Genomic DNA, 16,094 nt, shown 5'->3' with positions numbered 1-16,094 from the left:
CCAGCACCCACATGCCAGCTCACAACCCTCTGTAATTTCAAAGTTGTGTTTTACTATCATTGTTAAACCAATATTCAACCAGTTTACCATGGCCTATGACCATCCGGGTTTTTCTACACCTCTGTCACATTCAGCTAGTCAGCATCATCTTCTGCTTAAAAAGTCATTTCTCCTGTGGTGGTGGTGCGTGCCTTTAAGCTCAGCACTCAGGGGTCAAAGGCAGGCAGATCTCTGAGGTCGAGGCCAACCTGGACTACAGAGTGAGTTCCAGGACAGTCAGGGCTACACAGAGAAACCCTGTCTGCAAAATACCCCTGCTTCCCACCCCCTCCCCTCCAGAAAAAGAAGACTTTGGGATCAAGGACAATGAGATGCCCATGAGATAAAGGTGCTGCCTGCCACTCCTAACAACCTGCTTTGGATCCCCAGGAATCTGGTGCTGGAAGAAGAGATCCAACACCTAGAAGTTGTCCTCCGACTTCTACTCACACGCTGTGGTGTGAATAGATGGAATAGATGGATGGACAGACTACAGCGTTTGTTTGTTTGTTTGTGTTTTAATTTCCAGGTAACCAAAGCGTTTACTGCATGCCTGTAATCCCAGTACTATAGAGGATTGTGAGTTTGGGACCAGACATAGCCAAACCCTGTCTCCATTTTTTTTTTTTCGAGACAGGGTTTCTCTGTAGTTTTGCAGCCTGTCCTGGAACTTGCTCTGTAGACCAGGCTGGTCTCGACCTCAGGGAGATCCACCTGTCTCTGCCTCCACTGTTGGGATTAAAGGCGTGCGCCACCACTGCCTGGCTGTCTCCAATATTTTTGTTTTCAGGTCTTTAAGAAAAATCAAACCAAAATCCACAGAGGAGGTATGAAAGCAAAGCCACTAAACAAAGGCTGTTTTTCCTCCAACGAAGTCACCTTAGAAAATAACCCTGTTTCCCCGTTGGCAAGAAGCGTGAGCGCACGGCATCTCCAGAGGCAGACTCAGGGCATATAGGAGAACAGTCTCGTGTTGTTATGGTCATACAGTTTGGGCAAAGCCTTTTAGTTTTGTTTTTCACATTACCTAGGGTCCCACCTTGGCTCCTCACTTTGGAACTTCAGAACATTTCAACTTTTGGCCACCAGAGACATTGGAAAGAACCAATTTTGCTTGCAGGAGTTGCTAAAGAGCGCAGACTTCCCCAACAAAGACTCTGCCTCCCTCGCTAAAGCGTCTAGAAGCTGTCCTGAAACAGGATTTAGGTGGCTGTGGGAAGCTCGAAGACGCAGACGGACAAGAGAAAACAGGAGGGCGCTGCAGGGACCGTGGATTAGCTGCGTCGGACAGCGCTGAGCCTATGTTGCGGCTGTGTGCGCCTCCTGGTGGCCATAAGAGACGGGCTTTAAGGGATGGAAAGGGATGCTGTGGTAACTCGGCTCTTGAGAGGCCAGCATCCCTGAGGTCAAATTATCAAGGAAAGCAAAAGGAAACTAGAAATGGACCCATGAGAGGAAACATGTCACTTTCATCAGGATATCATGCTATGATTAAATATCGGTAAATGTTACCTATGTTATATATAAAACATAAGAACATGGGGGCTGGCCCAAAGGCTCCGCCAGTGAAGGCACTGAATACACAATTCTGGGTACCTGAACCTGGTGCCAGGAACCATGGAGGCATACGGCTTTTCTCAGTATCTGTTCCTGTAATGATGAACTTATGCTTACGGTTTTGATTTTTTAAAATTTTGTTTGCTTATTTTGCTTTTTGTTGTGTTGTTGTTGAGGCCATTTCTCACTATGCAGCCCTGCCTGGCCTTGAACTCACTCTGTAGACCACGCTGACCTCCTACTCACCGAGATCTGCTGCCTCTGCCTCCCAGGTGCTATGACATGGTCACCACACCAGACAGCTGTGTGGTTTTATTTCTTTCTGAACATATCTATGTGCCATCCTTGTTTAGTTTTGTTTTTGAGACCAAACCTCACTATGTAGCTCTGGCTGACCTGGAACACACTATGTGGACCAGGCTGGCCTTGAGTTTTCAGATATCTGCCTGAGTTCTGAGATCAGTGACTGTTTTTGGTGGATGGGGTAGGCACCTTCCCTCATTTTGGGTTGATCAGCTTAAACAAAAAATCAGGAGCTGAGAGGTGCTTAGCTTTGGGTAGACTGTTCAGTGCCAGCCTTGAGCACATCTGGCCAGCCTAGATCAGTTGATTGGAAGGGGAGCTGTGCTGGCAGGAAGAAAAGCCTACCAGGCATTTGTCTCAGCAGGAGGCTAGGGAAGAAAATGGAAGTTTGCCATCTCCATTAATCTACCTACCCATGGCGGCTTTGTCTGACGCGAGGGATCTAACTCTTAGTTCTCTGGAAGCTGAGTCAGTCAACAGTCCCGTGTGCTCACAGTCAACAGTCCCGTGTTCTCTTTTGGAAATTTTCATTATGGTAGGACACGAACAAATTTCCCTCCCAGCAAGGGTTCGGTAACCCAGGCTAGGAAGAGGCAGTTCCTCCCCCTTTTTCATCTCCTGGCTCACAGCTAACACTGGAGGCTCTCTATTCTGTACACTGTGAACTAGATTCCTTGGAAGGAAGCTGTGTCTGAAAGGCTGACCCATTAGCACATCAGTGACGTGGAGAGGCTGGGATGTTGCAGGTTCAGAGCCACATTATCGTGGGACATCATTAGCCCCTTTAATAGCCACTTAGTGCTCTCCTCTGTTCCCGATCTTTTGTGGCCACTAGATAAATCCTTTGTAATGCACGAACAGACCTCTGGCTCCACCAGTCAAAGCCGCCTGTGACAGACAGCTGGGGCCACAGCAGAGCAGTCTCTGCTTCGCTGGAACTGATATCTGACTTCTTTTTCTCTGTTACTGTATAAAACTCATGAAACCTCTCCCTCATGGACACATTGTTTTGAGGACACCTCGCTCTGTGATCCTCGGAGACAAGAACCATATTTCTGTCCACACCCCGTAGCCGTCATTCTCCGGTCTCTCTGGGGTGTTTCTGTGATGACTTTATCTTCACCGACTCTGCTGAAGTCACGAGCAAGTCCATCTGACTCAGAGGCCCATGGAGTCCAGGAAATGTTGACTGAGTTGGCCTGCACTGTCCATGTTCTTCCATTTTTTCCCCTCTGAAATCAAGCCTGCTAAACAAGTGGGTGACGCACATCTATACCCCCCACTCTGAACGGTCAGACAGAGGGTTTGTGAGTTGGAAGCCATTCTGCCTACACAGTGAGACTTATATCTCTTGGCAATAAAAGTCAAATAAGTGGGCCAGAGATGCAGCTCAGTGGGTAGAAGACCCAGCATGCAGAAGAACCTGGGCTTGAGTCCCAGGACTGCAGCAGCCAGGCAAGTGGCATGTCACTGTAATGTCAGCATAAGGGAGGTAAAGGCAGGCGATCAGGAATTCAACATTAACCTTGGCTACAGAGCAAGTTTGAGGCCAGTCTGGGCTACATGAGATCCTGTCTTGGAGTTTTTGTTTGTTTAATGTAGCTACTAGAGATCCCAACAACTCGACCTCAGAGACTGGCTCATTCACTTTCTTTTCTTGTTCGTTTGTAATGATCGTCCTGTCTCTTTAAGAGACAAGCCACGCTCACTCCCCCCCCCCCCAGCCGCTGAGGCAAACTGATTGATCTTCAGCTTCCAGCCTGAGTTCTCTCTCTTTTTTCCATCTCTCGTTCTCTCTCTCTGTTCTTCTCCCCCTTCCTTTCCACACTTCCATAACCCACTTAATAAATATGCATGCAGGCAGAACACTGTATACATAATAAATAAATCTTTTAAAAAAAATGTCATTGCACTGACATTCCCAATCCTGTCCCCAGGCGGCCCCCAGTTACCTGCACCGATAGGCTGCATTCTCCCACAGGAACCTACAACTCTTGGTGTTCTCCCCTACTGCTCCCGCCTCAGATAACAGCTTCAGCCCTAGGGAAGACGCAGGTCCCACACCATCTCATTGTGTTTCCTGAACTCTGCCTACATCTTGGTAATAGCTCCCGTGTGAAGCTCTTCCCACCGGGGCTGCGTGCCCCTGCGCGTGAGTGTGTGTGACTGATGGGTGTTAGTTCAGACAAGCTGGAACACATCATACATGAGAAAATGGCACAAGCTGTAAGAACAGGAGGCTGTGAAAAGATGGAGGAGGCCAGGAGTGAGTCCCGCGAGAACAGGAGCCTAGGAAAAGTGACATACTTTAAGAAGAACAATTTGGTAGTAGTACGAAATGACTTAAACAAGGGAGGTGGAGCGATTAGAGTTAGATTACAAGAAGACCCAGAAGTCTGGTAGCAGGCCGGGCAGCTAGAAATTAACAACTCCCTGGGATTTTACTGATGTCATATTCTTGATGCTCATAGCCTGTTAATGCAGTGATTTCCGTCCTAGGTACTTAGCCTAGAGACAGAGCGGCACATTGCTGAATCATTCTTACACATGGCTATTAATTGGCAACTTTTTTGTTTCAAGACAGGGTTTCTCTGTGTAGCCCTGGCTGTCCTGGAACTCGTTCTGCTCAAACTCAGAGATCCACCTGCTTCTGCTTCCCAAGGACTGGAATTAAAGGCGTGTGCCATCGTAACCCTGCTGGTCACCTGTAAGATATAGGTGTCTTTGGTAGTGCATGTGGCGCTGTTGACAAACTTTAATGTTCATTAGACACTGATTAAGTAACCGGGGGATTCCCTGTGTAAACAAACACTGCATAATCATTAAAGAGCAAGATCCCACTGCACACACTCACGAAAGACCTCCCATTATATCCGTCACAAGACCAGGGGCGCACTTCCACTGGGACTCAGGAAGAGAAAGCTATTCAGTAGAGCATGTTTATAAATGTATAGACAAAATAAAAAACCAGAGGGAGATTAATTTTACACTAATCCTTTTCCCCCTTTTATTGTATGTATGTCTATGGGCGGTTTGCCTACATGTAAGCCTGCGTACACTTGCAGGCAGTGCCCGGGGAAGCCAGAAGAGGGCGTCAACACCACCTGTCCCCCCAGAACTGGAGTTAGAGATGGTTGTAAACTGCCCTGAGGGTGCTGGGGATCCAGACTGGAGATGCTTTTTATCAAACTGTTCTGGTGGGGTTTGCAGTCAAGTGTGAGTAGGTGGCAGGAGGTCTGGGGGGGTCACTCAGAGAGGCAAGGAGGACTTGCTGAACAGGGACAGCTCAGCCAAGACAGCCAGCACTAACGGCTCCGTCATTCTGAGGTCTATTACACTTGCTGGTTTGTGGCTAGGTGTGCTGGTAGATGCTTCTAATAGCATCGCTGGGGAGGTTGAGGCAGGGAGATCAGGAGTTCCAGGATAGCCTGGGCTATACATGAAACCGTCTGAAGGAAAAATAAGCTAAAAACTAAATGACAGGTTTCTCAAGGCATTTATTTAGTGGATTTGGTGTGAGCTCTCCGTTGCCTGCCTATATGAAGGCCTTCCCATTGTAGTTTTTGAGATGAGGGTCTATCACAGAACCTTCGGTCTTTGTGGCTAGACTGGCTGGCCATCAGTGCCTTGAGCCCCCTGATCCTCCTGTCTCCACCTCCCAGCACTGGGTTTAAAGGCAAAGGACTAGAAAGGGTTCTGAACTCAGGTCTTCAAGCTTGCTTATCAGGCTCTCTCCCCACTGAGCCATCTCCCCAGCCCCAATATTTTATTTGTATTCATGTTTTTCTTTTCCTAGTGGTAATGGAGATCAAATCCAACCTACACAAGGACTTACCAAATGCCAGGATTTTTCTAAATGCAGTGAGCCTTTCTGTAAAAATGAGCAATCGTCAAGGCCATTAGTGTCCTCTACTGACAGGGTGCTTCCTGCAGTGTATCAGCTTGATGACCTGACAAGGTGCAGATCCTGACTAGTGTTCCACTCCAAGGCTAGTGGGAGAGAAAGAAAACCTGGCTTCTGCCTGAGTGACCCGTGCTCCATCCCACCGGCTTTTGTCACCCTGTCCAATTTCGCTTATCCTCTTGGAGTAAGACAGAACATTTTACATACTTTAAACATAGGTGTGTATGGTATTTCTAGTATCTTAATCCTTGAGGTATAAAAATTTAAAAATAAAAGGCATGTTAAAATCTAAAAAGCATGACCTAAAACTAAGTTTCAGGTCAAGTATGATGGTGCACTAGAGAGACAGACAGGTGATCTGTGAGGACAGCAAGAGCCAGGCCCAGGGCTGCATAATGAGACAACCAAAGTTTTACATCTAAGAATGCTGGGCCGTGGTTTCTAGAGCAGAAGACAGGCTGTACTGGAGGGTATTAGAGCAAAATGAGTGGGGAAATTAAATCTCGGCAGGACGTTTCCCTCCACTAGCAGCGTAGAACTGAGAACTGAATTTGGCTTGTATTCAGAAGCCTTCCTTCTGGCTCCATGCTCAGTACGCACCACCGTCAGCATGCTGTTAAGTGGGGTCCCACTGGGAGCGCAGCCTCAAACTCCAAAATCCAGGCAAGTAGGAGACTGAAGTGGGAGGCTCCCTATGTTCTGAGGCCAGACTAAAGAGTAAGTTCCAGATCTGGGCAAGCATGGGAGCTGGCCTTTAAGAAAATATAGGGTTGGGACTGGCCAGATGGCTCAGTGGTTAAGAGTAATGGCTGCTCTTCCAAAGGTCCTGAGTTCAATTCCCTGCAACCAGGTGGTGGCTCACAACCATCTGTAATGAGGTCTGGTGCCCTCTTCTGGCCTGCAGGCATATACACAAACAGAATATTGTATACATAATAAATATTTTTAAAAAAGGGGGGTCCACATTAATCTCAAATTCCAGCAGTTTATCATGTGAGCTGTGACCTTATGCCAATCACATGCTTTCTCATGTAAAACATGGTGCCAACAGTAGACTGTGAGAGTTCAGTAATATAAGTGTACAAAAAAAAAAATGTGAGTTTTGGTGTAGAGTCAGAGGCAATAACACGGGAAATCTGTGAGTTCGACACCAGCCAGGGCTGCAAAAAGGAAAAAGGAAGATGGGGGTGGGGATGCACACGTAGTGACTATCTCAGTCTCTCATAAGCCTCCTGGAGTCCATTCAAAACCTCAGACCTAGCACGGCACTGGATTCCAAAGTCCAGGAAGGAGTCTTAAAAGCCCTCAGAAAAAAACACCGTCAGTGAGGGAAAAGGTCAGCTCTGTTAATGGAGCTTGTGCCGGCTCGCCACTTCCATTTCAAACTGTGCCCTAACGGAGCTCTCCTGACACCCCTATTATTTATTGAAGACCTACTTTATCACGCTCTGTGGTCAACCATAAGAACGGCAAATCCCTCAAAGCCCAACCGTTCTTCCCCTCCTTCTTCAAACCGTCACACTCAAAGGCAGGCAAGCAAGTATCATCGAAGTAGCAAGAGCCCCTGTCGGCTGTCAGGAATTTAATGGAACTCACAAGGAGGTGAGGTTCAACCGTTTCAAGCCCCTCATACCGCAAACATAAACAATGTGACGACATTAAGTAAACTGAACGGGATCTCTCTGAGCGTGGCCCGTGCTCAGTCCCACTGGATGTCCCGGTCCTCTTCAGGGAGAATACTCCAGTTCGGAGAGGCCACGTTTCGGGCCAGCCAGTTGAAATCGTCTATGTGGTTCCAGTTATTTCTGCCCCTATCCAAACCGGAGTCCTGGAAGTCCTTGTCGATCCCCTGGTAGCTCCAGGTGTACGGGGCGAACTGGATGCCGCTGCAGTCCTCCACGATGGCCCTGCTGGTCACCTGCAGGAAGATGCGCGTGTCTTTGGTGGTGTGTACGCGGAGCTGTTGGCAAGCCACAGCCAGTACGCAATCACAACAGTCCTCCAGGAAAACCGAGGTGGACACCGGGCCGCAGAGGACCTTGCAGCCGCGGGCCTTTGCCAGCCGCAGGGTGTTGGGGTTGCCACGCAGTCTGACAGTGCAGTTGATCAGGTCGCTCAAAAGGATGTCGCGCTGGTGCAGCTCGTCGGCGTTCTTCTCCAAATCTTGGGACTCCAGGTTGGAGAAGCCACAGGCCCAGCTGAGACCGGGAGCTCCCTCCTCCGTGGCCAAGGGCGGCGAAGGGGCCGCCGAAGCGCCGGGTGTAGCGTCTACCTGGGTGGCCCCAGCAGCATCCTTCTTCCGCGCCTTGAAGGCGAAGCGCTTCTTGGGCTGCAGCTCCTGGCGCCGCTCGGCGAGGATCGCCTGCAGCTGCGCCAGCGCCGCCTGGCCCTGCCGCAGATCGTAGGGCGCCAGGAAGAGAACCGAGTCGTTCAGGAGCTTCCGCAGCCCCTGCAGTCGGTTGGCCACCTCTTCCAGCCGCTCGGCCGACGCCTCGCCCCGCAGCAGCTCCTCGGCCGCCGCGCGCTCACGAGCGAAAGCGGCGGCGAAGAAGCTGCTCTTCTCCTCCTCCACCTCCTGGTCCTGCCGCTTCTGCTTGCGCCTCTCCACCTCCATCTGCCGCTCCTGCTCGCGCCTCTGAATCCGCTCCGGCACCAGGCTCAGGTCCCGCGGGGACCCAGCGGCCGCGTCGCCCAGAGCCGCCGAGCAGCCCACACCCTCCATCTTACTCCAGGCTTCCTCACCCGCCGCCTTTCCTCCCGGCGCCCTCCGCAAGGCCTCCCACCAACGCGCCCCGTGATTGGTCGGCCGCGGTGACGTCAGGTCCCGCCGTATCCTCTTCGCCTATTGGTTTCTCCGCGCTGGAGGGGCGGGGACGAGGGCGGGGCTGTTGACAGGAGGGGGTGGGGAGACAAAGGTCTTGGTGGATGGGTGGGGTGGGAGGCAGGCGGGTGAAGCTTTTTTTTCTTCTTAAAGGGGCAGGACTTATATCCGGGATTGTGGGGTGAGTTGCAGCAGCGGCAGCTGCACATGTGGGTTTGTTTATAAGAACAAGGTTAGAAACTCGCAGGCCTCCCCCTCCCCCCAGCTCCTCCCTACTACCCCCTAACAGGCCGGAGATCTGCTCCAGGGTGGTGGGGAGGAATGTGTGCTTGTCGTGGTGGTGGGGACAGGTAGTGCGAGAAAGATGGAGGGGGGGGGGGTTATTGCACCTCCCGGGCCGCGCCGGAGGAAGCTGCAGCTGGAACAGCTGGCCAGGGAGCCGCTTGCATGCCTCTGGTTTTTTCTTCTTTTTTTTTTTTCTTCTTCCCTTTTTCCCTTCCATCACCTCTTTGCTCAGCCGGTCCCTGCCGCCTCGGTAACCCTCATCCTTCCTGCCCTCCCCCAACCACTGCAGCTCCGCGCGGCCTGGGGGCGCCTGGGTCCCCGTGGGCAGTTTATTGGGGCGGGAAGCTGGCGCGAAGCACCGCTATGAGAGTGACTGAGTTCCTCGCTGGAGCGGGTTCCGGGGTTCCTGGAGGAGACTAAAAACAGATTATTATTATTATTATTATTTATTTTTGGCCCACTCCTGCAGTCGGAGGGGGGGGCGGGGGAGGATGACATGCCACCCCACCCTTTCTCCCCAGTGCGGTGGCAGCCACTCCCTGCGCAGCTGGCGGCCTCTGGCCGCGCGGGGCTAAGACCCCAGGCCGGGCGCGACGCCTCTCTCTATAGGGCCGACCGTCTTTAGGAGGGCGATGGGGAAACGGTACATTATTTCTAGAGGTGGTGGGAGGGATTTGTCACCGGAAGTGAACGAGCCTAGCCTAAAGTCCGGACCAACCCGAGGTGCGAGTGGGCAGCCAAGACCGCGCAGTCCCTGGCAGAAGCCCAAGGCGGCGGCTGCCGAGCACCCGGGTGGCGTCCTCGCATGCTGTCTTCAGCCACCGGGCCGTCTGGACCCCGGCAGCCCATGCAGCCTTCGATTTCAGCCCCATCTCCATCCTGATCGCCAACCTCCATTTTTGTTCTTTTAATTGGGATTTTTTTTTAACTGCCAAAAAAAAACTCACTTGAAATTTAACCCATATACCTGCGTTTTCTGCAGAAAAAGATGGGAGGAAAAGAGAGCTATTCAATTAGTAGGAATTAAGAATTGAGTTCCAAGCTTCACAACCCACTCTCCTCCTTTCCTAACCATTAAAAACAAAACAAAACAATCCAAACCTCAAGCACAAATTCTTGATTGAAGAGAGAGCATTCCTCTACTGAGTCCAGACAGCTGTCACTGGGTGGCAAATTCCCTGCGAGGTGGAGGGCAGGAAGGGGAGTCGTGTTCATGTCTGTGCACCTGATGTACCCATGCGCCCACAGAAAAGACTGGTTGATGGTCACTTAGGTTGGCCTTGTTTATGTTAGTTTTGCTTCTTGTTTTCTACTTTATTTTTTAAAGCAGTTTTATTTCACAAGAGTATGAATTTGAGACTATTGAAATTTAGCTGATGGCTTTGTTCATGTTTCCTAGAGGAATGTAATAGCTGTTTTCTTTCGTGATAGATTGTGGGGGGTTTTATTTATATTTTATGTCTGTGAGTGTTTTGTGTGCACCATGAGTGTGCAGTGTTCATGGAGGCCAGAAGAGGGCGTCCCATCCCTGGTACTGGAGTTACCTGGTACTGGGCTGCTATGTAGGTGCGGGGAAAGGGACTCAGGTCTTCCGAAAGAGCAGCTGGTGCACCTAACCACTCACTGATCCGTCTCTCCAGCCCCGTTGAAAGATTTAACCTACCCAGATTAAAAGAAGACTGATTTTGCTACAGGAAACAGCAACAACCCAGACTTGCTTTGCTTAGGTCTCCCATTCTAATTAAGAAAGCTGGTGGTGAAAGGTTCCTTGAGCTAGGAGTTGGGGCTGTCAGCTATGGTGAGTCTGTTAGTGGTTTGAAGTGTGGACTTTATGCAAATAGGAGTCGGTGTCCTCAGGGTCGTCTTTCTGCTGTTTACCTGACGGAAGGTGACCGGAATTGCCTGTGGTTTAGCTTAACAGTTAAGCAGAAAGGACAGAGATGGAGGGTCGTGCAACTGACTCGGTGTTTCGGGGACAGTTTGTAAAGACTGGTGTGAGGCCTGAGAGGGATCGACTTGAGGCTGCCTTGGAGCACTGGGGTGAGGTTTTCTATCCTTGGGCTGGAGTAGGTGGCCAAGGCAGTTGTCAAGCTATGTGTCTGGTTTCTGGGTTAAAAGCCATAGGAAGGCTGCTAAATGCTGGCATTGCCAGACCCTGTTGCTCCTCGTTCTAATGTGTGAGGGCAGTGGATTGAGAGTGTGTTCCTGACAGAATCCGGCTCCACAGAGGTAAGTGGTCACCCTATTGGAAGGAGGGGCGGTGTGCAGGACAGAAACAGTCGCAGAGGTCACAGTGTTAGCTCTGCACCTCTCGGGGGAGGCTGCCGAAGTGAATGGAGACTGTAGAAGCCCTGGCTGTCCTTGGAACTCGCTCTGTAGCCCAGGCTGGCCTCAGGCTCACAGAGATCCACCTGCCTCTGCTTCCTGAGTGCTGGGATTAAAGGCGTGCGCCACCACTACCTGGTGGACTTTAACTTTTCTTTATTTATGAGGGGGTGGAACACACACAGGTACACACCTCACAAGGTCAGAGGGCAGCTTTCAGGAGTTGGTTCTTTCTACCTTCATGCAGGCTCAGGCTTTAGGTAAATATTTCACCAGTTCAGCAAGCTTGTCTGCCCAGCCTTATCCTGTATTTAACAGTGGTTTGGATATTTTATGGTTCTCTATGTTGGGTTTACTTTTTTGTTTTATAGATCTCTTTTCTTCTTATGTGCACGAGTGTTTGGCCTGCATCTATGTGCACCAGGAGAGAGTGGCATTACTGAGCCAGGTCCCTGTAAGAGCAGCGTGTACTATAACCACTGAGCCATCTCTCCAGTTCCTATTTGATCTTTTAATGCCTTAAAAAGTAAATCATATACCAGGCAAGCTTGGTGGTTCATGCTTGTAACCTCAGCATTCCGGAAGCAGAAGCAGTAGGATCAAGAATTACTGCTAGCCTGGGCTACATAGCAAGATCCTGTGTTTTAAAGAAGAAAAAGAAAATCTCATGTTTGTAGTATATGCCTTGTGAAATAAGCAAACGGTGAAACGCTGAATGAAAGGACCCTTGGTGTGTGCCTGGACAGCACAGGAACGCAGCAACCTCCTGCTGTGCAATGGGGTTTATCAGAGGTGCTGCGCCTAGGGCGGAAGCCAGATGCACCAAGGTGCACCTGAACCCTGCTTTCTAATGGTCTGTTCCCAGAGGGGACATTCGCCTGCTCATCTGTCAGCGAGCAAGCTGTGCGCATGCATGGCTTGTGAAGTGTTCGCTGAAGAGATCTGTTCCTCTCTTATCGGAGGGGAGGCCAGTTTTCCACCTCTGATGCTGACTTTTTTGGCACAGGGACAGTGAGGGACAGCTGTGAGAGTATGTCCTGTTCTTAAAAGGCTCCTTACTTATCGGGAGGCGCTTCCTTCTGCTGCTTCTCCTAGCTCTTTCCTCCCCCTCAACACTATTACACTAAGGAACTTTTCCCATTGTGTCTTCGGCAGGCACTGCTCTCTTCCCTCATCTAGTGCCTGCTTATTAGAACTGACTGTGCTAGGGTGGAGAAAGGGTTTGCCAAGCAAGCCCGATGACAACTGAGTTGATCTCAGAAACCCATGCAATGGTAGGAGACACACTCCTTAGATTTGTCCTGTTATCACACTTGATGGCAGGTGCCTTTGCCCACCGCCGTGTCACCAGCTCCCCCCATTTTGGGGACTGTGTTTCAGACACACTAAGGAGCCCATGAGCTTCCAGGGCAGTTTTCCTGTCTCCACCTTCTGCCTAACCTTGCCAGTGCAAACTACCATGTCCGACTTTTTGTAGATTCAGGGATATATGGAGTGCCTCTCTCTGCTGAGCCTCCTCGCTGAGCCCGTAGCTCTGTGTGACTGCTGCTCTCGCTTTGGCCCCTTGCACGTCCCTGATCTGTCTCCTTCGCAGACTTCCTCTCCCTTCCTGTAGACATCCGCAGCAGAATACAGAATTCCACTCTATGTTCTGTACCTCTTCTTGTCTGTCTTGCCTTCCCATTTGGCAAGCTTACTTTTTCCAGGGACTTAAGCCCTTTTCAAGTACTAAGATTTGAATCAAGTCAGTCTGGCTCCGCGCCCAAGCGGTCAGCGTTGCCTTTCTAATCCCAATGCAGACAGGACATCAGAGTCATCCGCCCCACGTCCCTCTCTCACGGCTCCAACTGCAAACACTGCAAACACTGTCCATCTTATCTCGGGCCCCTGTCAGGTTCTGTCTCTCTCTCTTCCTCTCTGTTCTGGCTCCCTCTCTCCTTCCGGTGCCTTAGCTCCCTCTGGTCTTCCCTGTGCTGCCCTAAGTGCCCGTGGTCATCCATGCTAATGCAAGCTGATCGAGTCACTCTCCTTAGACCTCCGCTGGCTGATTGTTCACAGTGTCCAGCCTCCTTGTGTGGCCACAAGGCCTTTCATAAGCATGGGCCGTGTGCCTCCCCAGCTTCGTTTCCCACCATTGCCCCTAACCACACTGTCATCCTCCTTGGCCAGCTCTCCACATCCATCTGTATACCTGCTGCACTTTTTAACTCATTGCTCACTGTACTGGCCACCCTGCTAGGCATGCAGGCATAGGGGAGTGCGGAGGCAGGCCTCCTGCCGAGCATGTGGCTAAGAGAAGACTGGAGTCAGTGTGGGGTAAGGGGCTAGCTGGATGAGAGGAGGAACAGTCGTCTACTCCTCGGCCTCCTCACTTGTGGCAAATATTTCCTCCCAGTGCTGGGTGCTGGGAACATAGCAATGGACAAGAGAGGTCAGGAAGTCTGGCTTCATGGCAAAGAAGTGGACAGCGTTAGTGTTCCTAGCGATGGACAGCAAGTGCAGGGAACCTGTATCTGTCCATAGCAGGATTCTCAGCCCTGCCGTGTCACGTGGTGACTTAATGACATCATGATGTCAGGTCTTTCCCTGGGGACATTAACCCTGGATCTTTTGGAGCGAGGCCTGAGCACATAAGTGTTGCTAGGGCCGAAAGCCAGGGTCTTGTACATGGCAGACAGGTGTTCTACTGTGGAAATATATTACCCATCCATCAGTGGTTTTGTTTTTTTTTTTTTTTTTTTTTTTTTTTTTTTTTGAGACAAGCTCTCATGTAGCCCAGGCTAGCTTCAAACTTGCTGCGTAGCACAGGCTGGCTGTGATCTCCTCATCCCAGGGTTCCAGGTGTGTCCTTTACACCAGCAGCGCTGCAGCACCTCTCAGGAGTCTAAGTCCCCAGCCCAATGTGAAGGTTGGAGGTAAGGTTTGGGGGTGAGCAGAGTCCCACCACCCTGGGTCTTAGAAATCACAGGGGACACTTTGCACTTCATGCTCAAGATGCTGGAGCCCCTGGAGGATTTCAGCTGAATAATAAAAGCTCCATTTTCTCCCCCTTTGCACCCTAACACAGGGTCAGGCTGGAAGCCCCAGGCAGCCCAGTTCAGGGTTGAGCCAGAGCAAACAGGTGTCAGTTCAGAGATTATTGCAGGAGCTGAGGGAATGGCGGGAGAGTTCTAGTGGACTAGACCCCACACAGTGATCATGGGAAGCTTCCACTGGGGGAGGTGAGTCTGTGAGGATCATGATGCTTGAAGCTGTGAATAAGGAGGCAGAGATTTTGAGAGAGCCAGCAGGTTCATGTTGGACATGCGTGCTCCTATGTCCCTCTACCAGGGACAGCATGACTTACCTTCCCCACGTGACAAGACACTTGCCTCCTATGTGACCTGTCACGAACCTCGTTTCTGGAGAGACTGTGTTCCGCCTTCTTTGTCACTGGTGTGTGTCAGTAGGGACGCCACTGTCTGCATGTAGTTATCATTTCCCCATGTATATATGTATGTGGTACGCATGCTTGCGTGTATGCACATTTGTATTGGTGTGGTTGCATATGTGTGTGCATCTGTATTTGGAAGTTGGCATCAGGAGTCTTCTGGGATAGCTCTCCACTTTATTCTCTGAGGCAGGGTCTCTCAGAAAGGGCTGGCCTGGTTAATCAGCTTGCCCTAGGGATTCCTGACACCAATTTTGAGATCTAGAATTACAGGCAGGCTAACATGTCCACTAAGCAGACCTGGGTTCAATTTCCAGCACCCACATGGTGATTCACAGCTGTAACTTCAACTCCTGGCATTCAAGGACACAGGCATACATGTTGCAAAAACATATACATAGCAAACACACATGCACATAAAATAAAATAAATCGTTCTTTTTGTTTGTTTGTTTTTTCGAGACAAGGTTTCTCTGTGTAGCCCTAGCTGTCCTGGAATGCATTCTAAGTTGAACTCACAGAGATCCACCTGCCTCTACCTCCTGAATGCTGGGATTAAAGGTGCGTGCCACCACAGCCCAACTGTGTTTCTTTGTATAGGTTATCATATGAAAAAAAAGTTTGTCTAAGGCTTAATAGTCAGACACTTAGTTCAAGCCCCTGGCACCAAAAGAAAGAAGGGGAAAGGAAAGAAGGGAGGGATGCAACAGGCATGTGTTTCTCTTTCCTAGGAGTCTGCGGTGTGTGCATTGCACTGGTGTCTGTGTGTGAACATGGCTTGCTGTTTTCTCTCCCCTTTGTCATGAATTAATTTCCTCAGGTGACAAAGAACAGCCGTGAAACAAAGGCTGTAGTGAGGGTGGACATTTTGAGGGGAGGTGATGCTAAGGACAGCAGATGACTTGTGACAAAAGTCTGATTCCTTGGGAGCTTGAGAGGGTAGCCATGCCCCGCCATGTCCTTTTGTGTGTACATGTGTGTGCAGGCCAGAGCTCAGTATTAGGTGAATTCCTCAGTATTGTCTGCCTTGCTTTTATTTATTCGCCCCCAGGCTTTATTTTTCTGTTTTAATGATGTGTAATTGTGCCCCTGCTTGTGGGTGCAGGAGCAGGTGCAGGTGCACACAGATGAGATCAGATCCCCGGGAGGAGCCCGAGTTCCAGGGAGTTGACATAGGGCTGGGAACTGAACTCAGGTCTTCTGCAAGAACCATCTCTCCAGCCCTTTTCCTCCCTTTCCCCACCCTCCCTCCGTCTCTCCTTTCCTTCCTTTCAGTATTTACTGTGGTGGGGGGCATCCACGCAGAGGTCAGAGGGCAACTTTCAGGTTGAGGTGGGGTCTCTTGTTTCTGTTGCTGAGCACTGCAGGCTAGCTGACCAGGGCTGAACGTAGTTTTCCTGCCTCTGCCTGTAGCCTTTTCTGTAGGAATTC

At 50.4% G+C, this 16,094-nt stretch overlaps 2 protein-coding genes across 2 annotated transcripts in view; one reads left to right on the top strand and one right to left on the bottom strand.

Moving 5' to 3' along the window:
- Positions 1–7,370: 7,370 nt before the first annotated feature.
- Positions 7,371–8,583, bottom strand: Tbcc (tubulin folding cofactor C). Its single transcript, XM_050122705.1, has one exon. It carries the CDS (start codon positions 8,523–8,525, stop codon positions 7,503–7,505), a length of 1,023 nt encoding a protein of 340 aa, XP_049978662.1. The 5' UTR covers positions 8,526–8,583; the 3' UTR covers positions 7,371–7,502.
- Positions 8,584–10,999: 2,416 nt separating this feature from the next.
- Bicral (BICRA like chromatin remodeling complex associated protein) overlaps positions 11,000–16,094 on the top strand; it is a 90,140-nt gene continuing 85,045 nt past the window's right edge. Inside the window, exon 1 of the mRNA XM_050122702.1 lies at positions 11,000–11,138. The gene's annotated coding sequence lies outside the window, so the exon portion shown is untranslated. The remainder of the gene's footprint in view (positions 11,139–16,094) is intronic.

The sequence above is a fragment of the Alexandromys fortis genome, unplaced genomic scaffold (assembly GCF_014885135.2).
Source record: "Alexandromys fortis isolate MF-2015 unplaced genomic scaffold, M_Fortis_MF-2015_v1.1 scaffold_212, whole genome shotgun sequence".
NCBI lineage: Eukaryota > Metazoa > Chordata > Mammalia > Rodentia > Cricetidae > Alexandromys > Alexandromys fortis.
The sequence above is the reverse complement of the archived record's forward strand: the minus strand, read 5'-3'. Positions and strand labels throughout refer to the sequence as shown.

What these genes read in the sequence shown, in the direction of transcription:
- Tbcc (XM_050122705.1), bottom strand. Translation starts at nt 8,525, where the DNA reads ATGGAGGGTGTGGGCTGCTCGGCGGCTCTGGGCGACGCGGCCGCTGGG.